At 59.1% G+C, this 24,850-nt stretch overlaps 9 protein-coding genes across 9 annotated transcripts; 4 read left to right on the forward strand and 5 right to left on the reverse strand.

Moving 5' to 3' along the window:
* Nucleotides 1–227: 227 nt before the first annotated feature.
* Nucleotides 228–4,213, reverse strand: BDZ90DRAFT_255872 (RecF/RecN/SMC protein). Its single transcript, XM_025507867.1, has 2 exons — nucleotides 3,404–4,213; nucleotides 228–3,329 (listed from the first exon to the last, which is right to left on the reverse strand). Exons 1-2 carry the CDS (start codon nucleotides 4,060–4,062, stop codon nucleotides 356–358), a joined length of 3,633 nt encoding a protein of 1,210 aa, XP_025359764.1. The 5' UTR covers nucleotides 4,063–4,213; the 3' UTR covers nucleotides 228–355.
* Nucleotides 4,214–4,741: 528 nt separating this feature from the next.
* Nucleotides 4,742–5,927, forward strand: BDZ90DRAFT_234362 (hypothetical protein). Its single transcript, XM_025506989.1, has one exon. The coding sequence runs from the start codon at nucleotides 5,027–5,029 to the stop codon at nucleotides 5,462–5,464; it is 438 nt and encodes a 145-aa protein (XP_025359765.1). The 5' UTR covers nucleotides 4,742–5,026; the 3' UTR covers nucleotides 5,465–5,927.
* BDZ90DRAFT_234363 (WD40 repeat-like protein) lies at nucleotides 5,808–7,837 on the reverse strand. The gene has a single exon (XM_025506990.1). The coding sequence runs from the start codon at nucleotides 7,413–7,415 to the stop codon at nucleotides 5,931–5,933; it is 1,485 nt and encodes a 494-aa protein (XP_025359766.1). The 5' UTR covers nucleotides 7,416–7,837; the 3' UTR covers nucleotides 5,808–5,930.
* BDZ90DRAFT_80359 (hypothetical protein) lies at nucleotides 7,408–7,981 on the reverse strand. Its single transcript, XM_025509876.1, has 2 exons — nucleotides 7,928–7,981; nucleotides 7,408–7,858 (listed from the first exon to the last, which is right to left on the reverse strand). The coding sequence occupies exons 1-2, from the start codon at nucleotides 7,938–7,940 to the stop codon at nucleotides 7,542–7,544; spliced, it is 330 nt and encodes a 109-aa protein (XP_025359767.1). The 5' UTR covers nucleotides 7,941–7,981; the 3' UTR covers nucleotides 7,408–7,541.
* A 153-nt stretch (nucleotides 7,982–8,134) lies between these two features.
* On the forward strand, nucleotides 8,135–11,938 carry BDZ90DRAFT_234364 (ARM repeat-containing protein). Its single transcript, XM_025506991.1, has 3 exons — nucleotides 8,135–8,586; nucleotides 8,664–9,053; nucleotides 9,125–11,938. Exons 1-3 carry the CDS (start codon nucleotides 8,194–8,196, stop codon nucleotides 11,867–11,869), a joined length of 3,528 nt encoding a protein of 1,175 aa, XP_025359768.1. The 5' UTR covers nucleotides 8,135–8,193; the 3' UTR covers nucleotides 11,870–11,938.
* A 480-nt stretch (nucleotides 11,939–12,418) lies between these two features.
* On the forward strand, nucleotides 12,419–13,566 carry BDZ90DRAFT_80572 (putative MET16-3`-phosphoadenylylsulfate reductase). Its single transcript, XM_025509877.1, has one exon. The coding sequence runs from the start codon at nucleotides 12,520–12,522 to the stop codon at nucleotides 13,420–13,422; it is 903 nt and encodes a 300-aa protein (XP_025359769.1). The 5' UTR covers nucleotides 12,419–12,519; the 3' UTR covers nucleotides 13,423–13,566.
* A 2,277-nt stretch (nucleotides 13,567–15,843) lies between these two features.
* BDZ90DRAFT_223946 (glycoside hydrolase) lies at nucleotides 15,844–16,689 on the forward strand (the record flags this gene model as incomplete). The annotated part of the gene is made up of 1 exon (XM_025504596.1): nucleotides 15,844–16,689. One exon carries the CDS (start codon nucleotides 15,844–15,846, stop codon nucleotides 16,687–16,689), a length of 846 nt encoding a protein of 281 aa, XP_025359770.1.
* Nucleotides 16,690–16,896: 207 nt separating this feature from the next.
* BDZ90DRAFT_262606 (hypothetical protein) lies at nucleotides 16,897–18,585 on the reverse strand (the record flags this gene model as incomplete). The annotated part of the gene is made up of 1 exon (XM_025508508.1): nucleotides 16,897–18,585. One exon carries the CDS (start codon nucleotides 18,583–18,585, stop codon nucleotides 16,897–16,899), a length of 1,689 nt encoding a protein of 562 aa, XP_025359771.1.
* A 784-nt stretch (nucleotides 18,586–19,369) lies between these two features.
* BDZ90DRAFT_281756 (hypothetical protein) lies at nucleotides 19,370–24,714 on the reverse strand. The gene is made up of 2 exons (XM_025509398.1): nucleotides 22,820–24,714; nucleotides 19,370–22,746 (listed from the first exon to the last, which is right to left on the reverse strand). Exons 1-2 carry the CDS (start codon nucleotides 24,690–24,692, stop codon nucleotides 19,739–19,741), a joined length of 4,881 nt encoding a protein of 1,626 aa, XP_025359772.1. The 5' UTR covers nucleotides 24,693–24,714; the 3' UTR covers nucleotides 19,370–19,738.
* Nucleotides 24,715–24,850: the final 136 nt, after the last annotated feature.

Consider the following 24,850-nt stretch of genomic DNA (forward strand, 5'->3'; position numbering starts at 1 on the left):
TTGCCGCTGCAGGCCCGTTCGGCGTTTGGACCGGTGGAGCGAGTGCACGGCTGCTTGACTCTTTCGCCCGAAGTTGACTGGACGTCACCGCAAGTTGAGCCGTCTTCGACGAGCGAGGGAAGCTGCACCGCAAATCGTATCATATCGTGCCACACTCTGGACGCGCGGGAGATAAGATATAGCGTGCCGCGAGGTCGGATGCGGGACGTCGTTCTTGGGAGGAAAGACGAGCGTGACTGAAGCTTTGACATTGTAGATTGAGGCAAACGAGAAGCGTACAAGTACAGGCAGGAAAAAGAAGAGCTAAGGAGCGAAGCTAGATGGTCATCGTGGTGTTCAGCTGAGGCCGCGGCCCTCACACAGCAGCAGCAGCCTCGACGAAGTTGACCGCATCGTCCAACTCGATAGTCCTGATATTCGACACCTTACTGGCATCGAACGTCACACCATAATGCTTGCTCGCGACCTGCACCATCTCGCCCCTGAACGTCGTGGTAATGAATTGCGCCGTATCGCTCAGCTCGGAGATCATAGCCGCCACCGCGGTACGGTACTGCGCATCGAGGTTGGCGTCGATCTCGTCGAAGAGGTAGAAGGGGGCTGGGTCGCATTTTTGGATGGCGAAGACGGTGGCGAGGGCTACGAGAGACTTCTGGCCGCCGGAGAGCTGTTGGATCCGGAGCCCTTCGTCCGACTTGGAGTTGAAGGAGACCTTGATTGAAACGCCCGCATAGTTGTCGATGCCAGAGCGCTCCTCGTCGTCGTCCTCGTCGTCGTCTTCGCCGCCAGCCCGCTCGATGCGCTTTTGCATGATCAAGCGCCCACGCCCAGCGGGCACCAATCGCGCGAAGACCTCCTCGAAGTTCTTGCTGACTTGCTTGAAGGTGCGCTCAATGGCCTCGTCCTTGCGTTGGTCGAGCACCTCGATCAGCTCTTGGATAGAGTCAGCCGACTTCTCCAGCTCCGCTTGTCTTTGCGTCAACTGGTCGCGCTGCTTGGTGAAGTTGTTGTACTGCTCGACGGCCTTCTTGTTGACTCCCGAGAACTCCTTCAGTGCCTCGTTAACCTTGTGCAATCGCTTGATCAGTCGATCCATCGAGTTGGACTTGGACTCGAAGTTCGTGTACTTCTCATATGCCTCCTCCGGCAGCACGCCTAGGTCACGAATATGGGCATTGGCCTTGTCCTTCTGCTCTTGCAGGCGACTGCGCTTCGAGATGTAGCGATCAATGCTCTTCTGGTGTTTCTCGATCTGACGCGCAGTCTCAAGCTGAGAGGCATGGACAGCGTCGTGCTCTTCTTGAATCTTGGCCACCTCCTTCGTCAGGGACTCGAGCTCGGCCTCCAGCTCGTTGACGCGAGCCTTGCGGTCGTCCCGTTGTTGGCGAATACGGTCTAGCTCGCCACGGCGAGCATCGGCATTGCTGCCGCCGGCGGGAGCTGAGCCTACGAGGTTTTCCCCAATATCCTCGAGCTGTCCGCTGAGACTGTCACGCTCGCGCTTGAGGAGCTCATCGATGTCGATCTGCAACGAGTTCTTGTTGGTAGTAAGCTCAGCCACGCGCGCAGAGAGCTCGTTTGCCTGCTTCGTCAGGTCGTCCTCTCGCGACTGCAGGTCGATGCGCTCGCTCTGCTCGTCTGCTGACAAGCCTTGCTGCATCGGCGTCTCGATCTCCTCCTCGAGGGCCTCTCTCTCCGTCTTGGCTGCTCGCAGGTCTCGCTGAATCGTGGCATGTTCACGCTCAGCGGCTGCCAGCTGCCCGCGTACATCGACTTCCTCGCTGCGAAGCCACTGCAGCTCCTCGAGGAGAGGCCCACGGCTGTTGGACGCTTGCGCAATGCGAGCCTCGAGCGTCTGGAGCTCGCCGGTGAGCGTATTGATCTCCTGCTCCATCTCGAGCGTGGAGCGCTTGATCTGCTCGAGTTGTGCGCTGTCCTTGTCAAGGGCTTCACGCCATCGCTTGACCTGGCGAATTGTGTCGAGGCGAGAGCGGCGAGGGTCGTGGTATCCACCAGTGAGCGCACCGCGCTTCTCGACCTTGTCTCCCTCGAGCGTGATGGCGTTGAGGCCGTGACTGCGAACGTAGAGGCCAGCGAGGTCGAGATTCGGGCAGACGAGCATCTTGCCGAAGACCTGCTTCATGGCGTTCGCGTGGCGTGCGTTGAACTTGAGCTTGTTCAGGAGCGGAACAGCTTCTTCGTCGTTTGGGTATGATTGGTCCTTGGGGTTGAGTCGGTTGAGAGGCATAAAGGTTACGCGCCCTGACTTTTCGCGGTTCATGACCTCCAGAACCTTGCTTGCCGTCTCGTCGGTATCGACTACGACGTGGAAGAGCGAGTTGCCGCCGGTGACCTCGGCCGCAGTCTGGTACACCGAGTCAACGCTGAAGAGCTGATAAAGCGGACCATAGACGCCAGCCAGGTTCTGCTGCTTCGCAATGCGCTCGACAGCTTGAAGGCCGTTGGCGGTGGCCTTGTCCATCATGCCACCCAGCGCCCTCTGTGCTTCATTGAGCTGCTCACGAGCAAAGGCGACGCTCGAGGACAGCTTCGTCTCGTCCTTCCACAGCTCCTTCTTCTTCTCTGACAGCTCCTCGCGACGAGCCTTCTTCTCGCTCCAGACCGTGCTCGACTGCTCCTTTGTCCTGCGACGCTCCTCGAGCTGGTCCTGGCGAGCCTGCATCGTCTTCTCAACCTCGCTGAGCTTGCGGCGAATGTCGGCCCTCGTCGCGTCGACATCGGCAGAGCGGTCCGTTTGCGTCTTCTCGACGGCTTGCAGCTGCTCGACCTGGTCACGCAGCGCTGCATCTCGCTCGGCTTGAGTTGCGAACTGAGCTGAGCGACCCCCCTTGGCCATGAGAATGGCAAGGCGAGACTTCACTTCGGACAACGATTGACGGATCTCCTCAAGGCTTGCGGTCTTCTCTTCCCACTCCGGCACGACACTCATGAGCTCGCCTTCCTTCTCGCTGATCTCTTGTTCTACCTCGTCCAGCCTGGCCTGCAGTGACGCGCGACGCTCCTCGATGCGGTCGCTGCTCTCTTCGTCGTCCTTGACCTGCGCGTCGAGCTGAGCTAGCGACCGTGCGAGCTCTCGCCCTTCCTCCACGAGAGTTTCCTTTTCGAGCTGCTGCTGAGCCTGGGCCTGCTTTTTCTCGGTCAAGGCGAGCTCGATACGCGCCAGAGTGCGGTCGCGGTCTTGGAACTCGGCACGGCGAGCAGTCGAAGTCTCTGCGTCTGTGTTGCGATGCACCTCGAGCTCTTCGAGCAGGCCCTGCACTTCCCCTAGCTCGCGTTGATAGATGGCATACTCGAGGCAGCGTCGTTCCCTGTGTACGTGAAAGGGAGGCGATGGTCAGCTCGTACACATTGAGCTCTCTAGCTGCCCTCCACCACTACTCACTTGTCCTGATCGTAGTAGTTCTTGAGCTCTTCCCTCTCCTCATCCAGCTCTGCCAGTCTCTCCTCGATGTATTTAAGCAGGTCCTCGATCTTCGTCCGCTTCGAGTCGGTATCATTCATCAACTTGAGCGACTCTGCGCGCCTCGTCTCGTAGACGCGCGTACCCGCCACCTCCTTGAGTAGATTCAATCGCTCCGAGTCCTTGATGTTGGTCAAGTGGGTGATACGCCCTTGCGGCACGATGTAGTAAGGATTGGCGCGCGAAAAGCCAGCCGCCTCAAGGAGATTGGCGATGTCTGCCTTTGATGCGCTGCGGCGGTCAATGGAGTACTCGTCCTTCTTCAGACCGATTGTTCGACGCAGGATGACTTCTTCGCCATTGGTGGGAAAGCGCCCGTCGGTGTTGTCAAAGACGATCTCCACGCACGCGGAGAGAGTGGTAGAAGTCGACGTAGAAGAGTCGTGCAGCAAGCCCTGGCGCTCCTCGCGCGACATGGAAGTGTACGCATCGGAGAGGACGAAGCGGATAGCAGAGAAGAAGTTGGACTTGCCTGAGCCATTGCGTCCGACAACGACGTTGAGTCCAGGGCTGAAGGGGTCGACGGCTACCTGGTCGCGGTAGCTCTTGAAGCCCTGGATGGTGATGGTTTTGATATGCATCGTGGCGAGAGGGCGATGCCCCACAGTCTAGACGTGAGCGTGGGCGCTGCGGTGTCTACGCTTTTCCTAGCTCCCGTCTATGCTTGTTGCTAGCAATGGCAATGCGGAAGACCGTGCGTAGCGTAACTATGGGCGACTTAGGTGATGATTGGGATGGAGAAGCAAATGTCACACACTCGCCCTGCACGCTCGTCCAACCCACTCCCGTCCTCGTCGGGGGCGACCTCGAGGTCGCGACCTGGCGACGCGTTGATTGGCGCCACATGGTTCCCTGAAGCTCGTCGTGTCAAACACGTGGCTTAGCTTACACGTGGTTCAGCTCATTCGCCAATTCGGTCCTCAGTCCGAGCTACACCGAATCACGATCCGCGCAGCGAGCGGGCCCAGGAATCTTGATGCCGACCCTGAGACGACGACGCGGACACGCTGAGCCGTTGTCAAGGGTCTCAGCCCGCCCGGCCGCTAAGCGCCGTCTTGTCCGCCTTGTATCGTGTGCTTACCAGCAGGCCGGCTTGGCAGGATCGGGCTAAGGGGCGAGGCGGACCAGAGAACGAGGGCGGCTATGGGCTGCCTTTGGAGCGGGAGCGGGAAGCTGCTGCAGCCAAGGAAGGCTAAGGCCGGCTTAGATTGTCCGTGGTGGGCTTAGCCCGCCCGTGTCATCTCACGCACCCGGCGTCGTCGATTTTGACTCAGAGCCGATTGAGTTGGATGAGAGGATCAAGGGGGGAGTCACATCACCTTACGGGCGACGTGGATGAGCGGTTGTCGACTTCCACGCTCGCTCCCTCCTTCCTGCTCAGCATCTCATTGATATAAACACCCCGCAATCCTCGACTGCTTCGTATCCCCTCCCCATCATTACCACTAGCTACATTGCCTATCGCTCCTAGCTACCACTAGCTCACGCGTAAACATATCTGCACACGCTAAGCCTCAACCTTTGACACATATCCATACGCCCACAATGGCCTCTTTCTCCTCCTACCTCTCCTTCTCGGCCATGTACGAGTTCGAGCAGTATCAAAAAGACCTCGCCAAGCGTGCCCAAGCCAGCAAGAGCGGCGGTGTTCTCCGACGAGACTCCAACTCGTCTACCACCTCGAGCAACTACTCTGCTTCATCCGCTTCCTCGTCGAGCACCAGCTCCTCGTCGCGACGCGTCCACTTTCTCAACCACTCGGACAGTGACAGCGACCTTGCCTCCTCTCCCTCGTCGTCAAGCGTCTACGCCTCGCACGCCGCTCGTCTCCACTCTTCTGGCAAGCGCTACTCCACCGCAGATGGCAGCCTGAGGGGATCGCAATGCCCTTGGGACCTCTGCACGCACAATGCTACGTGCAGGCGATGCATCTCCAAGCAGATTGAGGAGCAGGACCTCAGTCTCCAGAGGTTCGGGAGGTGATGTCCTGAGGAGACAGGGTAGTCATCGCGATGACGACCTGCAGCAGACAATCAACCACTACTCATACGAGGCCTAGGCTACGGTCCACTTCTGTGCACCACTTTGCCAGACCGGCCGCCTCAGCGCAACCTAGATGGCCACGCCGAGCCTATCAGGCTCACCCTCGAGAGCTCAACGCCAGCATCGCTACCAGCGATCACGGCTTGCTCGGAGTTCTTCAGCGGTCGCGCCTTGCCCCGTACCGCTTCTGTAGCAAGGATGTTCAGCCTACTTTCCGGCTCGAGATTGAATCTCGCCATTGAAGCACATCGGCCTGCCTAGCTCAGATCATTAGCTCTTGCTTTCACTGTCGTGTCATGGAGACTCGGGCTCTTCAGTCACTTGAATACAAACATCAATTGAAGCATCACCATGTCTGCGCATCTGCCTGACTATCTGAATGAATGACTTTCACCCTTGCCTCGCATCACGCACTGGCAGCTTGCCAGACCCTCAACGCCCTATCCCCTCCGCCCGTAATCACTTTTCCACTCCTCGAGTCCCATGCCACCGCCTTGATATCGCCCGCCTCCTCGCCTTCCTTCTCGCCAGCCACAGCGCTCCCGTCAAACAACAGCTTCCAGCTCTTGTTTGCATACACGCCGACCTTGCCGCCTGCACCCGTGACAGCCAGGTAGGAGCCCGACGGGTCAAACTTGACCGCAAGCGGCTGCACCCCACCGCCCAGCTCGAGACTGCCAGCGAGGGCGAGCTTGCGCAGGTCCCACACCTCGACGCGACCGGGCAAGACGAGCGAGAGGAAGTAGCCATTCTCGCTGAAATCGAGACTCTTGATCGCCGCGGCGGAGGAGTCGCCGTTGGAGGATGGTGAGGTGGATGGGGTAGGGCGAAGCGTAGCCGCCTTCTTGAGCGTCTTGACGTCCCAGATACGGACGATACCGCTCGATGTACCCAGCACGACGAGTTGGCCGTCTGGGTGCCATTGCAGCGTGGTGTACGAGTAGCCGCCGGCTGCTTCGTCTGCCTCTTCTTCTGCTGGGGCGGACATGCTCAACACCTCCTCGCCCGCGGCAAGTGAGTGAACAAGCATAGTCCCTTCGCTGGTGCAGAGAGCCACGTACTCTCCCGACGGATGGACTGAGATGCCCGTCAGTGCTGCAGCAGCCTCCTTAGCCAGGGCAATATCGTAATCGCTGATGTACGTCTCGCCCTCCAGCTTCCACACCTTGACCACCCCATCCTCCGACGCCGAGACGATCCCTACAGGCAGACCAGCTGCGGATGCAGCAGCTTCTGCGCCTACGGGCAGGACCTGCGCAGGCTTCTTGATGAATTGAGCAGCAATGAGCGGCTTCTTGTGTCCCTTGAGCTGGGCGATTGACTGGCCCTCGCCGCCTTGCGCGTCGTGCATATAGACTTCTATGTTCTTATCGTTCCCGCCAACAAGTACTGCGCTGCCGTCGAGGCTGACATCAAGGGTGTTGATGCCCGTTTGCGCCGTGCGAGCTGAGCCGAGTTTGACGACGGAGGAAGACGACGACGAGCCGTCCGTGTATGCTGCGATGCTTTCTGCTGTTGCGTAGCCCTCGGGCAGGACCTTGCGCTTCGACTTGGCGCGTCGCTCTGCTAAGAGTTTGGCGACAGTCGTGTCGATGGTTGTCGAAAGAGCCTCAGGAATGGCAGGGCCAGCCTCGACGGTGCTCGATGACGAAGGCGCTGCTCCATCCGCATCCGCCATGTCGGTATCCTGTGACGGGCCTGCTGCTGCGCTACTCGATCCCAGGCTCCCACCCAGCGACGACTGCACATTGACCAGCGCTTCTCTGGCCTGATCTCGCTCGTACATCAGTCGAGCAATGACGCGGTTTGATGCATCATTGGAATACAGAGCATGAGCAAGCTCTTGTCGTACGCCTTCGTACTGCTTTTTGAGGTTGAACATCTCGAGCATGATAGCATCATACTCGTTTTGGAGGGAGGAGAGGAGGGCCGGGATTGACGAGAGTGTGGGGGGACGAGGGGCGATTGTACGAGGGTCTACGGGTATTTGAGCAAGAGTAGATGGTCAGCTCTGCGATCATACGTTGTGACTGTTGCTCGCCTCGCCCCATCTCGCTGGCATCAGAAGGTCTTGATCAAATCCACGCCCCTCTCGAGGCTCATCAACAGCTTCTAGTTGATAATGTATTTTTGTTTTGAAGTTTTCATCACGCGCGCCGAACTCATCATCATGGTACTTACTGGCCTTGACCTCTACGAGCTCGTCCTCCTTGAGGGGCTCACCAGTCGTGGGCTCCTTGCCATTCTCGTCGATGTACTTGCGAATCAGCCGGGATTCGTAGACGAGGCCGGACTTGACTGAGATCACAGGGACCTGCGGCGGTCCGCCGGATACTAGGCGATGAGGAGATGGGATGTCAGTGCCTGATTGGGATAAATTCTGAGCCCGCCGCTTGCACTCACTCGCGCAGAACATGGTGATGGTCGCGACGTGTTGCAAGGAAGAAGAAGCGGATGCGAGGCGACGACCCAAGTCGAGTTGCTTGCTCGCCGCCTTGGACTCTGCCTTGTGCTCCGTTCCGTTGGTCGACTCATTGCTCGCCTTGGGGACGAGTCGCTCGACTCGACTCCACACCTCGATGGCCCGGAAGAAGAATTGGCGCGGCAGCCACTTAATCTCTTGTGTGTCTTGTCCGTCGATTCGATCAGCATAGCACAGCAACGCAGCCATGGCCTCGACGTCGGCCACAGCATCAGGCTCGCCCAGCGAGATGGCTACTCAGTCGATCAAAGCCTACGTCAGCGGAGCATACGAAGCTGGCGAGCTGCCCGAGCCACTGGCAGAGGTACTACGCTCGGGTTCCCTGACGTTGCTGCAGCTCATCAAGTTGCTCGGCCAATACCTCACGAGTGAGGATGAACAGACAAGGTCAAGAGGAGTCGAGATACTCGCACAGGTGGTCCTCAGCTTGGCACCGTCGGGCCAGGACAGCAATGCCTCATCGGCAGCTACTTCCAAGCTCTTCGATCGCCAGGCTGTGCGAACTCTCACGACCTTCTTCGCCGACAAGCTTCAAGATGGATCCAACGTAGCAGCATCAATAGCAAAGGCCAACAACGCCGTGAGTCATGATGATCGACGCGCTCTTCCATTCAATAATAGATCCTGACGCTTGCCTTCTGCCTGCCCCGCTGTCAGACTGGCGAAGCTGTCCCAGGCAGTGCTCCTAGCTATCGCTTCAAGGCAATCCCCGTAGGCACCGAGATGCTGGCTTCGACACTCAATGCCCTTACTCGCCTCGCCTCCCTGCAAGGCTTCGGCGCCGAGCAAACACGTACCGTAGCCAAGGAGCTCTTCACCCACGTCACGCCGCGCGATCATCCTCAGGCGGTGCGATTCTTGGTCTACTCGCTGCTCGACGCTCTGCTTTCCAGACATAGGGCTGCAATCAAGTCGATGGGCGATGACTTTTTGAAGGGATACATCGATTTGGCAGAGGGGGAAAAGGATCCGCGCAATCTCATGTACCTGTTCGCGATGGATCGGGTCATTCTGATCGAGTGGGATCTCACGCCGGAGCAGGCCGAGGTGAGTGTATACGCACGCCTAGAACTGCGGCGCATGTAGTCGAGCTGACGGACCTCTGCATCACTCTGCAGGCCCTTTACGACATCACCTACTGCTACTTCCCCATCACCTTCCGTCCCCCACCCGACGACCCGTACGGCATCTCGACAGAAGACCTCAAGAGCGCTCTTCGCTCGTGTCTAACGGCCAACCCCTTGCTCGCACCGCACGCCATGCCCTTGCTCCTGGAGAAGCTCGCCGCATCCGGTGGTAACACAAAGCGGGACACGTTGCACACTCTCACTGAGGCTATGCCTGTTTTCGGCAAGGCGGCCGTCCTCGCAAATCAGAAGAAGCTCTGGGAGGGGTTCAAGGTCGAGATTATGGCGGCCACGGATGACGAGACTTCACTATATGCACAGCGCGCTCTCGCGTCGTTCCTTCGTACCCTTTACGGTCATAGCGACGACTCTACCGAAGGCATCGCAACCCGTATCGTGGCCGAAGCCTTGGACGAGCTGCAGGAGCCCGAGAAGTCTCTCGCCAAGCCGGCGAGCGAGCTGCTGGTCGCAATGGTCAAGGCTTGCCCTGCTACGGCTCATTTGGCCACGTATGCGCTGTTGGATCAGATGTTGACCATGTTCAAGGATCCGGAGGTTGTGAGCGTGCGTGGGCCCATCCTCGGACATATTGCCACGCTGCTCGCGGCGTTGAGGGAGGTGTACCGGAGCGAAGACGGAGACGAGATCGCGGGTGCGGTAGTGACACCATCGTCAGCAGGGGTACACCAGGCGTCGAGCCTCAAGTTCGCTGCGCCAGCTTCAACCACGCAAGAGATCGCTAAGCCAAGCGAGGATGGGGCCGCTGCGGGAGCATCATCATCAACTGCGACCACTGATTCAGCCGCACGCTCATACGACGGGGATCGTCGACCCCTCGATCCTCTGCGCGACGAGCTCCTCTCCGCCCTCAGCAACGGAGTCCGCTCCACTTCGTACCGAGCAAGCGCCCTTCTAGCTTTCGTGCATCTCACGCACATTCCGACCTTCCTCTCCGCCGCCGAAACGAACTATATCGCCCAGTCGGTCAATGACTTGATCCTCTCCCCGGGGGCAGACGATGTACGCGGGGCGGCATTGGATGGGCTCAGGGATATTGCCAGAGTCAACCCAAGGGTGCTCGAGGAGACGACGTTGCCCTTGTTGTTCTCGAGATTGCCTGAAAGGATGGGCGGGGCGGGACTGGATGAGGAGGGGGCGTTTGAGCAGCGAGGGGTGGTAAGGCGCGTGCTAGGCTCCCTTGCAAGACTGAGTACGGCGCCTGAGCTCTTCGAGATGCTCGTCGTAAGGCTCTTCGCCAAGTTGGACCTGCTCTGTCACTTGACTCAGGAGGGTCAGGAGCGAGAGGCCAATGTTGGCTACCTGCGAGGCCTCCTCGTCACCCTTTTGACGGTGTTGGAGGAGAAGGTGGCCAAGAAGCACACCGATGTGCCCAAGTACGGCGGAACTTTGCCTGCCAGGCTATTCACTATCGCGCTCGAGGCTGGACGAGCGGACAAATCCACAACATTACCGTTGGCGAGTGATTCAAGGGTGCTGCAAGACATTGGACGCCTCGCTACAGTGCTCTTACGCAGTCTGGGCGCAGAAAAGCAACGAGAGCTCAACGCGTCGCTGCGTACTGCCTTTCTGAGCGACGATGGACCGCTGAGCCCCACCTCACCAGCGCATCGCAAAGACACGCTCTTTGTCTACGCATCGGCGATTATGGCCTTGCGCAAGGAGATTGCCATCGAGGGCTTGACCCTGACCCAGCTTCTCACTTTCACCATCGAGGCAACAACCAACCTACAGGCCGACGCGGGCTTCACACTTCTGGCCACACTCGTCAACAAGCATGTAGCCGAGCCCGTCCCGGAGGAGGTGCAGAGGACGCTCGACAATTTCTGGTCGAAAGAGGTCGCCTCGAGCAGCAGCAGCAACAACAACGAAGGCGAGGCCGGGAGAAGGCAGCGCGCCATCCATGCGTGGTTCTGGATCGCCAAAGCCCTTGTCGTCAGGAACAGCAAGACGGGTGAGGCAATGGTAGAGCGAGCACGTGTCGCTCTCTTCGAGGGCAGCGAGAACGAGAGCAACGCAGGCAAGGAAGCGGCTCGTTCCCTCTCCCTCCTTGCGCGAGCAGACGACGGAGTGCTCAGCAAGGAGAACAATGCCGTCGTCCGCCTACTGTATAGGCAGAAGTTCTTTGCCTACCTCGTGCCCAGGATCATTGATGGCTACCACGCCCACTCAAAGGGCGACGCAGATTCGACCTCATCTTCAGTCTACTTGATTGCCCTTTCCTCGCTCCTCCCGCACATGCCACGACCTATGATTCAAGAGCGCTTGGCTTCCATCTTCCCGCTGCTCATTAGGGCGCTCGACCTTCCCGACGCAAGTGCTCGCGCATCAGCAGCTACCACAATCACACTTGCGGCGGCCGTGGGGAAGAAGGAGCGTGATGCCGAGATCAAGGCTGGTGGTCGCTCGTCCAGCGAAAATGACGGGAAGAGCAAGCCGTTGGACCTGGTGGAGTCGCACATCCACACCCTCATCGACAGGCTCCTCACTCTCTGCAAGCCAGCGACGTATTGCACCGTCCCCGTGCGAGTGGCGGCTCTTCGCTGCTTGGCCACGCTGGTGCGTTGCTTGCCCTTCTCCAGGCTGAGGGGCGAGCAGGTCAAGGTGACTAGGGCACTCAGTGCGAACGGAGTGGGAGTGGACGATCCGCGGAGAGAAGTGAGGCAGGTGGCGGTAGATACAAGAGCCGTTTGGGCTACGCAGCTTGTGGGGGAGTGAGAGCGAACGGGATTGGCGACGCGTGGAGCCTGTATCAATACCAGCAATAGATGTGCAGTCCCAGTAGCGCAAATGTGGCGAAGCGAGCCTTGATGCTCTGTCTAGAGTAGACTCGACCGCATGCCCGTGACTATAGCCGTCGGGTCGCCCTCGCCGTGGTTGCCGCCCTTGGTTCTTGGTGAGCGTAGCTGCGAGGCCGGCCGTAAGTCGCTCTCGCGCTCTGATCCCTCCACTGAGTGCCTGAGCATCTCGTCTCTCGCTCGTCGGCCTTTGGAATCGCGCCGTGCGACCCTCGGCCATTCCTGCCCGTCTGCCCGCGCTGCGCCGCGTTCGCGCCCTCGGCCGACGAATCGATTGCGTGCTCCATCGAGAAAATTGTCACGACTTAGACACCTTCGTCTCGCTCAGCCAGCCACAGCTCGCTCAGCTCACTCACTGATGGCTTAGCGACGGCCAACTCCGGCAGCCGCGATGGCCTGCCGAAGATCGATGGAGGTGGACAGTGGAGACAGACAAGATCGAGACAAGACACACGACAGACTAGCAGGCATGTATTTGTAACTGTTACCACCAACCGCATCTTCCCCTATAATCTCCCATTTCTCGACAGCATACCCTCGACCACGACAAGCTACGCAGCGACGCAAGCCATGGTGACCTCACCCACCGCCTCATCGTCGCAACGAGCAATCGACGACGCTCGCATCGCCTCAGTCATCTCAAATCTCGACAGCATCAACCAGCACCTCGAGTCTTCAGACCCCTTCCAGATCCTCGAATGGGCCATTGACAACCTGCCTGGGCTCTACCAGACAACTGCCTTTGGCGTCACCGGCTGCGTCTCTCTTGACCAGATCGCTCGCATCAGCGAAACCCGCGCACGCAGCAAGGGTGAGCCAAACAAGCATCTCGTCGACCTCATTTGGTGCGATACGCTCTATGGCTTCCCTCAGACTGTAGACCTGGCATACAGGGCAGCAAAGCACTACGACGCTAAGATGCACATCTACCGCCCTGAGGGATGTGACACCGTGGGGGAATTCGAGAGCAAGTGGGGCTCTCAGCTCTGGGAGCGCGACGAGGACACGTACGATTACATCGTCAAGGTGGAGCCAGCTCGCCGGGCCTACCAGGAGCTTGGCGTTCGCGCCGTCTTCACAGGTCGTCGCCGCTCGCAGGGAGACGATCGCTCCAACCTCAAGGCCATCGAGGTGGACGAGACGGGCCTTGTCAAGGTGAACCCCTTCCTCAACTGGTCCTTTGCGCAAGTAGACGAGTACGTCAAGCAGAACGCTGTGCCGTACAACGAGCTGCTGGACATGGGCTACAAGAGCATCGGCGACTGGCATTCCACGGCCATGCCTGGCTCTGACGGTGGGGAGCGCTCCGGCCGCTGGAAGGACAAGGGCGGGAAGACCGAGTGCGGGCTGCACACTGATTACTTCAAGATGAAGAGGATCGCCGAGAAGAAGGTGAGCAAACCGCGAGCCGCGTCACGGCAGCCATGTCCACGATCACTGACCTCCTCTTTCCCCTCTTCTCCACGCTCGTAGATGCGCGAAGCAGAACTGGCAAGGCGCGACGAGGCAAAAGACAAGGTCGATATCGTCGCTGCGGATCCGGACGCCGATGTTGGCGTGCAGCCCATCGTCGAGCCGTAGCAAGCGCGCGAGTCGCTCGTCATCAACACCAACCTACTTAGCATTTTCAGCGCATAGACTATTACCAATCTCTATTACCATACACAGATCCGCGATCACGCGAGAAGCAGGAAGAGAGCGAGCGGGCGAGCAAGCTACGAAGAAGAGCAAGAGGTAAGATTACAGCGCGAGCGGTGACAATGACTACTCTCCCTGCCTCTGCACTTCTCTCTACCCCACCTGCCATCCTTTCCCTTTCCACACCCCCAACTTTCCTTTCCCCCTTTCTCCCCACACAACACGGCGCATTCGAAGCCCTCTCATCTGGCACTCTCTCCTCCTCGCGAGGGGATCGCAGTCGCCCATAGATGTCCGGAGCGACATTTTGAGTCGCTCTAGAGGGTCAAAATGTATCTTGAAGCCAAAATGGAGATCATTATCCACCGCGGGGGGCTGTGATGGCTCTTCGCACTTAGGAGATCGTGCAAATATGGTCGGTGCCCACCGACGCTTACGTTTCGAGGGTGAAAGGCGCCATCACCCATTGCATGTACATTCCGCGCGCGAGGAGAGAGGGAACAATGAGGGCCAGGGTTGTTTGATGTAGTTTGACCTCGCAATGCCATCCTCGGTCTCTCGTAATGAATGGCCTCGTGGGCGCGTGGCCTCGTAAGGGTTGCCTGCTCGAGTCGAGGGTCTTGCTGGGCTCGTCTCTCTCGCCTCGCTCGCCTTGACCCTCGCCGCGAGAAGAAGACTGGCGGGTCTTCATCGCAATGACCAGAGGAAGAACTATGAAGGGCCGCCAGAGAGGCCCCGCTATCCAACTCAAATCGTCTCGCTTCCCTCGCCCCTCGTTGATGGTTGCTACCCAGAGGCGCCACCGTCGCGAGATTGCCGCCGCCGTGGCGGCCCGCGCTCGCGTCGCTCTGATTACGCCTTGACCCTTCGTCCGCTCAACCCTCTGCATCACTCCATAGCCGCAAAGATGATCTTAAGCCGCTCGCGCCCGCATGCCCTGCTTCGTCGATGTCGAGACCGTTCACAGATCGTTCACCGTTGCACTCGTTACCACATTCTCCCCTCGTGCCCTTGCTCTTCTCGTCGAGCACCTTTCCCCCGACCACCTGCCTCGATTTGCTAGCTTCCTACGCTAGCAGCACGCTCCTTGACAAGATCCTTACTCATTAGACACGAGCAGCCAGCCGCTCTCAGCTCTCAAGCCATGCTCGGCCTTATTGTCCCCCTTGCAGTCATTCTGTATCTCATTCAGGCTGTCACCGCAGTCAATGGCCCCATCTACAACCACCATTACGTGAGGAGACACGCAGAGAGATGCGCCTTCGCGATACTCAAGCTGACCACTCCTGCCTCTGTGCTTCCATACAGGGCGTCGGCGAAGACAACTTCAATCTCTTCGCCAATGTAGGCTCGTATCTCGAGGATCCGACTGCGGCCTCGCAGGACTTTGTGCCCGCTTCCTACGTCTACGCCCTCCTGCACGGCCAGGCAGCCACGCACGACTACCACTGGCACCTCTTGAAGGGCAAGCATCCGCAAGGCAGCGAGCCTGATCAGCCGAAGGTCTGTGCAGAGGCCGATCTCACCAAGTGGACCCGCGAACCTCTGGAGCTCCGCAAGTGGTGGAAGGAGCAGCAGGCGCGTGACGGTGGCCGATACGTCAGGACCATGACCGGCGACGTAGTGCATGAAGAGACAGTCGAGGTAGATGAGAGCAGCACACCCCCTCACCATGCCAAGGACAAGCGCGCATTCGACTTTGCAAGCTTCATGGACCCTTTGGGCTACATCGAGCGTCACTACGGAGCCACGAAGCGCGCTCCTCACAGCCCGACGAGGAGCCAAGACCTCGACTCGGCCTTTCACGGCACCAATGTCGCTGGTCTCCGCCACAAGATGCAGCACGGCCGAGCATCTCATAATATGGTAGTCGAGCGCCGTCGTGCTGCCGCAGAGGAGGCAGCCACCAAGGATGAGAAGGAGAAGATGTGCGAAGACTACAAGCACTCCAATGGCAGCCACGCCAAGCATGCTTCGTACTGCCACACTAATGCCACGACGCCTAACACAAATGGTACGACACATTCGAACAGCAACAGCACCTCCTCGTCCTCGTCCTCGTCCTCCATCAGCCACAGCAACACAACGTCGACCAACAGCACCTCATCGACAAGCAACGATACGACTCCGCACACCGTAGGCACCTCAATCAAAGGTGGGCCCTCCGACCTCAAGCCGTACGTCCCGGACCCACCGCGATGGAACGGCTATGCATGCTGTGCTCTTACCGACTACCTGGGCAATCTGACCAATGAGATGCCCAGCACACGCGAACTGGTCGGTATGAATGTCCTCACCCTTGCCTTCCTGACGAGCAACACCTCCTCATTCAGGGCGCAAAAGTTCTTCAACTACTCAGTACCGGAGCGTCGCCGGATCGTGAACCTTTATCACTCCAAGGGCATCTCGCTATTCCTGTCCACCTTCGGCGGAGACCCGAACGAGCAACCCGTGACGCAGAACTTCAATCCGACGATGCTTGGCGACCTGCACGGCGAGATAGCCTACAAATCCGGCTTTGATGGCCTAGACAACGACATCGAGGACTTTGAAGCGTTCAGCTGGCACAACAAGTCCCTCGTCACTTGGGTCTCAATGTACACTGAAGCCGTGCGCCGCTGGTTGCCCGCCTCAGGAGGCTTTGGCATGAGTGCAGCTCCCGTTGCCCCTTGGTTCACTCCCAATCGCACCACATACTGCCATGGTGCTTACGATGGCATCGACAAGCAAGTTGGACACCTCTACGACTTCTATAACGTCCAATTCTACAACCAAGGCGTCGGATCCTACGATGACTGCAAGAACCTCCTCTTCAAGTCTAACCTTACCGCCTTCCCTCAAACCAGCATCTTCGAGATCGCCCGAAACGGCGTTCCGCTGGACAAGCTTCTGATCGCCAAGCCTGGTTACCCAGTGGACGCCGCCAGTGGGTACGTGCCTCCAGAGAAGCTGAGCTACTGCCTACACCTGGCGAAGAACAATGGGTGGAAGGCGGGCGCTGCGAGCTGGCAGTTTCCGCATGCTAGTACGCAGTGGTGGAGGGAGTTGAGGATGGACAGCTTCTATGACGAATCGCTCTTTGCAAAGAGGCCCATCGATTGAGTCGATGAGCAAGCAAATGACCAACGGGAGGGGATGAAGCGCTACCTGGGCGCTTCTTCCTTCTCGATCACGTCCATTCTCGTTTCGAATCTCGCCGCCAGTCGGCCAAGAACAATTGATATATTTTCCGACTAACTCTTCCTCAAGATGCTCTTCTCGTCATGCTTCCTTCTTCTGTGACGTGATCCCACCATGGCTGGGCCGGCGCTACGCCAGCGCGCGACGAGCTTCAACAGCAGCGCGACGGCGACTCCCACCACTTGCGCAGCTGCTTCCACTCCCTCGACGCTTGCCAAGCTCACCATCACCTGGATTGCCGATGAGAGATGCAACCCCGCCTAGGCGCTTCGCGCTCGATTGAGTGGGTGTCGTGGGAGCTGAGGAGGTCGAGGCAGAGCTTGTTGTTGTCGTCCTCTCCCTTTGCCCCGCCTTGCCGCTGTCAGGTACCTCGCGACATCCGGCCAGCTGCCTCTCCTTGACCCTCCTCAACAAGGCAACCACAACCTCCTCACATCCGATAGGCTCATCATGCCCGGCTTCGGCCATCTCTAATCTCTCACATTGCAGTCTCCCTCGACTCGCCCTCACCCCATCCTTCATCCTCTCATCGAGCCACATCCTCCCGCGCTTGGGAACAAGACCGTCCTTCTCGCCCCACACGATGGTCACTTCCGCCCCCTGCTCAGAGTGGGCGAGAGTGGAGCTGAACCCGCGGACGAGGAGATCTTCGATTGAGCGAGAGGGCAGGTTGGAGCAATATCCGAGACAAAGGAGGAAGTCGGCTGATGCTGCGCGCGCGACATTCTCGTGGGCTGACATACAGTCCACGACGATGGACTGGGCCGTGGCGGCCGTGAGGCGGAACGGCTTGCCTGTGCCAGGGTGAAGGAGGGGAGGCTCGCCATGCCCTATGCTGCTGCTTCCCTGTGCAAGCGCGGCCGCGCAATTCTTCCACCAATGCGACTCGTACGGCGGCCAAAAGTCCGCGTGTGGGGCACGACGTTGCGCTGCTGCTCTTCGCTTCATTCCCTGAGTGTCCTGCGGCGAGACCGGTGGGTCCGTGCCGAGGGATTCGTGGAAGGGATTACGTTGCGGCGTCGCCATCGCTACCGGGCTAGACGACGACGACTCGCCAGGATGCTCGTCCGTCTCTGCCCCAGCATTTGTGCTCGGCACCAATCCCATGCTCCACTGCAATGCGCCCTTGCCCATGCCCATGCTTGTCTCCCACACTGCACCTAACTTGGCCATGGGCAGGCTGCCGCTGAGCTTGACGACATTTGCCGGGAGGAAGGAGAGGGAGGAGCGCGAAACGCTCGTTGGGACCCAAGGAGATGTGCAGACGATGCAGGGCCGAGGGCCAAAGGGAGAGCGGGCCACATCAATGACGTTGCCGCAGTTCTCCTCCGGCGGGGGATTGAAGCGCGCTAGGATTGCAAGGGCGTAGAGGAGCCCGACAGAATGCGCGAGTAGGGCGATAGGCTTGCCGCCTCCCAGTTTCTTGGTACGATGCCCCTTCCCATCGATCAGTGCCAGCGCCTCGAGCACGCTCCTCGCTTGCGCGATCGATGTGTTCATCCTCTCTTCCAACGTGCACCCTGGCGTGCCCCCCGCTCCGGGTCGGTCGATCGCGATGAGTTGTATGCGCGCTTTACGCGCGATTCCACCGAGAAAAAAGCCGAGATACCTTGAGCAACCAGAGGGCAGGCAGTAGAGCACGACGTCGACATCGTCGTTCTGATCCTCGTCGTCTTGAATGCCACAGACTGCGAAGGTGACGGGCGAGGCGGTGCGCGGGCAGATGATGCGACGGTGAAATCGCCGGGAGCTGAGGTGAGCTAGGAAAGTGGGACGCAGCAAAGAGGACGAAGGCGTTTGCTCAGCTTGAAAGGCCATTGTGGATGCGATGATGGTGCTGAAAGTGGGGACCGAGGCTGGTGCGCTGAAGCGCTTGGAGGCAGCTGGAGCTTATACAGTGTGGCAGACAAGCGCCCAGAGCCAAAACTGTCGTACGACTGGCCCAATCGTTGATGTGTTGCTCCGGGACAAAGAAGGATCTTGGCCTCAGAGAACGCTCAAAGAAATGTCAAGGCTCGACCACTGGATGTTGACGAGGAGCGCGCTTGAGGGAAATACGGGGCGAGCTTGTGATGAGTGATAATGGCGGCCCTGTTGATCACTGATCAGTGGACCACGGTTAATCTTAGCCACGATCGTCAAAGTCGAGAGGCTCGACCGCTAGTCGAGCGTACCGTGCGCTATTTGGGCTGGCTAACGCCGTGCTGAGCGATGGTCAAGTCAGGTCGGCCAAGAGGTCGCCTCTGCCTTGGCAAAGGTATCCCTGACTGTACGGACGAGGCTAGCCGAATGCAGGCCCGGACGTTCACCTTGACGCCCGGGCTATATGAGCAAGATGGGTGATGTACGCACGGAAGAAGCGGCAGGATGGCAGGAGATGTGGGCGTCAAAGGACTAAACTTGGCGTGGCGGCGGTCAGGCACTCAACTCGCACGCCAAAATGCGCTCTCTGACGCCCTGCCAGATTGCGCTCGAGCCACCGTCTTTTCTTTTTGGGTCGGGAATGAAAAGGCCCGGAATGAAGAGCATCGTAGAAGCCGATCAACGCGTACGCACCATCAGGCAAATGAAAGTCAAGCTCGAGTAATTGACATATTCAGTGGAAGCATCGAGAGCAAGTCTATTCACACGCAAAGCTGCGCAAAGCCTTAGGGTATCTGAACCAGTGCGCAGAGAGGCGAGGGCCATGGGAGAATCTGCGATGAAATACACCATGAGAACAGAGAGAGCAACGCCGTAGAGGACTGCCGCGACACGCTACGTAATGCCAATCAAATTTGGATAGGCGGAGCCTGCGACAGATTGACGACTTGCATACTGTGAAGTAGCAGAACGAAGAGCACTGTCTTTGCCCAGGATCGAGCAGTAGCTGTAGATTGAAATGTGAGCGAACAAGCATCGTCCGCGAAGCTGACCGTCTAATCACTTCGCATCTTCATCCTATGGTTCTTCTAACGCTCGTGCGCCACACTTACGCGCCACCCTCCTCCCTCAACTGCTGCTGCACTGCCTTGTAGTGGTGTCCATTACCGCCGGCCGCAGCCGCACTCCTTGTCCTCCTCTTCCTCCTGTACGCCCTCTGCAGTCCCTTGAAGCCCTTCGTGATGGGCTTGATGCAGTACGCCTCAACCACAAAGCTGACGACGACATTCGTCGCCACCACAGCCGCGAGCGCCCAGTGGAAGCTATGCGGCATCTCCACGAGGCCAAGAACATCGAAAGCGAAGCTGTTGACCGGCGCGAAGAGGAAGTACGTGCAAGCCGCACCCAGCACGACGAGGCAGAGCATGAGCCATGCGTTGGTGTACATGGGCTTGCGGTACGGCGGGCCGACGGAGAAGACTGCTGCCACGAGAATGTACTGGAAGATGGAGACGAGGAAGAGTGTCGTGTTGATCGGATTGACCACATTGAGCTCGTCAGGGTCGACCGTGGGGTCAGTGTACCATGGCTGGATGGTCGTGTACCAGTAGGCGAAGCCCTGCGCTCCTGAGCAGATGAGGACTTGGGCAAGCATGGAGGTGAGGACCTTCTTCGACACCAGGTTCGACGTGGGGCGCTTGACCGCCAGCTCTGGGTAGGGGAGCGTGCGAGCCATTGCGATTGCCGTGGGGACGATCAAGGCGAGATCGATGAGGAGGAATTGGAAGTCGCCGAGGGAGGACGCCCAGCTGTAGAGGATCGTGATGCTCGTAAATTGAATGAGCGAATAGAGGGCCATGAACTTGAAGCAGGAGAAGCTGGTCACCAACGCGGCACGACCCTCCTTGAGCACCTCCACGCAGCATGAGATGTCGGGCGAGCGAGAAGTGAACGGTGCCGCGACACTGGCCTCAGCCTCAGAGAGGGAGATACCAATATCCGCAGCCTTGAGCGCTCCGCAGTCATTTGCGCCGTCACCACAGAAGCCCACGCAGAAGCCCAAAGACATCAAACGGTCGACGAGCTCGGCCTTCTCGTCTGGCGACATGCGCGCGAAAATTGTGCCCTTGATCAGCATGCGGCGCAGCGTATCGATGCTTGCGTAGTCGATCATCCAGCGGAAGACGTCACCGGTGAGCGCCAGCTGGTAGTCTGCGATTCCGTCCATCGAGTCCATGTCGAGCATGTGGCTATCATTGACCAGTGGGCGCAGACGGTCAGGATCGAGCTTGATACGTTCGTCGTCCACGCTTGTCCACTCCAACTGCGAGTCGGGCGTCTTTTGGTTGCCGCGTACAAAGGACGGGAGGAAGACGTGGCTCGAGTTGGCAATGATCCCACACTCGCGCGCAACGCTGATTGCGGTTCGCGGGTTGTCACCGGTGACCATGTTGCACTCAATGTTCGCAGCCTTGAGCGTCTCGATGGCAGGTGCAGTCCCCTCCTTGATCTTGTTCTCAAAGATGATCAGACCCAAGAAGCGCAGCCCGCTCTCTGCTTGCTCGCGCTTCATGCGCTGCGCCTTGATCCAAGTCATGTTGGTCATACTCTTCCCCGCGCAGGCAATGACACGATAGCCGTGCTTGGTGTAGTAAGCCAGGAGGTCATCGTAGTCCGCCGGGAAGGAGGAGGGGTCACAGATGTCGCCCATGACTTCGGGCGCGCCCTTGACGAAGATCTCGAGGGAGGGAGACTTGAGTCTTTTCACGATGACGGACATGCGGCGCAGCTGCGAGACGAACTCGAAGGTGCGCAGCACGCCGAGCTCGAGGAAGTGGGCGTGACGGCCAGGCTTGACTGCATCCTCGGGCTCGAAGGCTTCTCCGCCTGGCGGTCGGACAACCGTCTGAACCAGAGCGGGGGCGCGATCCGTGAGTCGACTCTTCCCGTCCTTGGCCGTACCGCTCTTCGTGGTGGCCTTGGCCGCTTGGTCGCGCCCTTCGTCGAGGGTCCAGCCCGTGTACTCGAACATCTTGACGTCCAAAGGGTCACCAATGACTTCGCCGTCAACGACTTTCAAGCTATGGCACGTCGCGAGGGCGTAGAGGAGGGGCATCTTCTTTGCATCGGCGTCCTGCTTTGAAGCATAGGCGTTCACCGGCATCTCATCGACCGTTTCGTGCAGCTCGGAGAAGCGGCTGGAGCGCAAATCCACCGTACGCGTGCCGAGCACATCGAGTCCGTCCTGCGTGAGCGTGCCCGTCTTGTCGAAGCAGAAGACGTTGATCTTACCACCGATGTTGACGCGGTTGGGGGAGATGCAGAAGATCTCCTGCTTGCGGAGGCGGCTGATAGCGAAAGTGGTGCCGATGGACATCGTAGCGGGAAGAGCGGGAGGCACAACGACAGTGATCAGGTCGAGGGCACGCAGCACGATTGTGTGCCATGCGATGCCCAGCTTGACGAAGTTCACGGACGAAGCCGTGAAGCCCACTGCAGCAATACCAGCCAGGAAGCCAATGAAGCGGAACGAGTCGCGGTAGAACTTGAAGCCCATGGGCTTCGGGAAGAGCATCGAGCGGACGAGAGCTCCCTTGGTCGTGTCGAAGCCGGTGCGGACCACCATGGCTTTGGCGCCTGCTTCCTTCTCGCCGGGCGAGGGGGTGCCGCGGATACGAATGATGCGTGTGCCGCTAAAGAGGAAGTGCTTTGCGAGGTCCGGGTGAACGTCCTGGCCGGTGAGCTGGAGAAGCTGCATTGTGCTGTCCGGGATAGGAATCTTGGAGACTGGCACCGACTCGCCGGTGAGCATCGACTCGTTCACGATAGCGTCGCCGCTGAGGAGGACGGAGTCGGCGGGAAAGAGCAGGAGACCAGACTCAGCCACGTCGTAGATGTCTCCAGGTACAAGCTGAGAGGAGTCGAGCGTCTTCCAGCTGCCTTCGCGCAGGACGCGGACGGGCGTGTTGAAGCGACTCATTTCTCGCATGCGGGCAACGGTATGGCGCGTCTCGATGAGGGTGGTGATGATGGAGGCTAGAGAGATGATGGCAATGCAGACCGCGTAGTAGTAGTAGTTGTCGATGGACCAGAGGCCAATGGAGACGATTTGGAACACTGCGTGAGGGTGATGGAGAAGCAGGTCAGTCTTGCGCTCGCAGTCTCATCCCGCCCACGCGCGCCAACTCACTGTAGAAGGGATGCAAGACCTCGTCAACAAGCAGGCCCACCACACCCTTATCCTCAATCTCAATCTCATTCTTGCCAAACAGGGCCGTCCTATCCTTCTCTGCGTCCCACGTATTTCCCTGAGCGACAAGTGCGCTGCTAGTCCACGCCGGATCACGCCAGTCCTTGACCATGCGCCAACGACCAGAGGGAGGATGAAGGAAGAAACGAGTGTAGCGATAGGTGACGAGGGTGAGGTCCATCAATTGCTCGGTCTCCACGCCGGACATGAGACCTTGCAGCTCTTCAGATGGCATGATGCCCCCGTTTCCCGTTGGCACGGCGCCATTCTTGCCGTTTTTGATGCTGGACTTGGCGCTTCCAATGGCGCTCCCTGACTTGCTGCCTCCTTGCGAGGACATGTTTGCAGCCGTCTTGGACTGGGTAGCCACTGCAGCTTGATGCTCAGCGAGCGTGGAAGGAGGGTCGCGGGAGGAAGGGGGAAAGGCGGTGGCGAGCGGGCGGGCAAAGGGTACCGTCTCCGGATTGATCATGTGCAGATCGCCATACTGATTCTCGACGACGACGAACTCTGCCCGTTCGAACTCGACCTCCTTGGACGTCCACTTGAGCCAGAGACGGGGCAGCCATCGCCCGAGTAGGTAGAGGATGCCGAGCGTAACAACGCAGAGGACTGTCCAGATGATGCGCTGCGCAGCCACAACGCGGTACCCCTTGAGACGGATGAGCGTGTCTTCGTCGGGAAGGTAGATCTGCTGTCGAGTGCGCGACCCTTTGTCGAGGAAGGACATCTCTTCGCGAGCCTTGCGCAGCTCCTCTTGCACGTCGGTGGGCTGATTGGCCTCGACGTCGCGATCACGGATGCCGCTGGAGGCCTGAAGCTCCTCGTCGAGCTCGTCCTCTGGCTCGTGGCCCGTCGAGATGCGCGAGTCTCCAAAGACTGGATCGACTGCGCCGCTGAGAGGACCAAAGGCAGAGGGAAGGATACCGCCGCGTGCTGAGCTGCCGTCTTCGTCCGAGGTGGTGCTGTGCATGCTGTCACCCGAGTCGTCGTCGTCATCGTCATCGGTGCCGTACTCGAGGTCAAAGCCGGATCCTTCGTCGTCTGAGTAGCCAGCCTCTGAGCCGCGAGAGCTTGCCGCGCGACCTCGTGATTCGATACTGGATTGGGAGCTTCTGCGTCGGCCGAGGGCTGGTCGACGAGAGGTACGGCTGCGAGTGTCGTCGTCACGATGGCTATCCCCGCCGCCCGTGATGGATGCGAGCAAAGAGCCCAACATGCCGCGAGGCTCTGCGTCTGCGTCTGCTGCCTCGGGCACTCTGCGCTTGCGACCAATGCGAGAGGATTGGGCTGCGCTACGGATGCTGGGGTCCCTACCGCTGACACCGCTAGCTGCATCGTCGATGGCTTCCTCATCGTCCCGTCCATAGGATCGGGAATGGCCATCGCGAGAGATGCGTCGTCGTGCGCGGCTGGATGCCTTTCTGCCGAGCTCAGGTCGGGTCATGGTGTGACGCATGCTCGACACGCTGGATGGCACGGCTCCAGCGGTAGGGCCATCGAATACGCTGCCCACATCACCGTAGCTGGCCACCTGTGAGTCCCTTCGTTCCCTGCGTTTGATGGCTACGCCTCCTGCATTCTCCTCTTCTCGGTCATCTACAGCCTCTGAGCTGTTTGCCCATGCCATTGCTTCTGCTCGTTCAGCGTCATCAAAGAAGGGCGAAGAGGCCATCTCGCCCTCATGCCCCCCTGATGCTGCTGCTGCACCGCCATTTGCCTTGCGAGAGGGAAGAGTGAAGGGGGCTTGATACTCGTCAGGAGCTGCTTCTGGCTGCCTGCGCTGCTTTGATGATGGTGAAGGCGGAGGCATGGCCGGGCGGTGGTGATTGATAGGAAGAGGGAGGTGACAAAGACGCAGAGGCCCGCCAGAGGGGCCCAAGTGTGCCTGGGTCTCGCCCTCGCGGCGGGCGGCAGCAGAATGACGCTCGTCCCTCGTCGCTGCGTCGCTCATGCAGCCGAAAGTCTCAA

This window comes from Jaminaea rosea (genome assembly GCF_003144245.1).
Source record: "Jaminaea rosea strain MCA 5214 unplaced genomic scaffold BDZ90scaffold_16, whole genome shotgun sequence".
In the NCBI taxonomy this organism is placed as follows: Eukaryota; Fungi; Basidiomycota; class Exobasidiomycetes; order Microstromatales; genus Jaminaea; species Jaminaea rosea.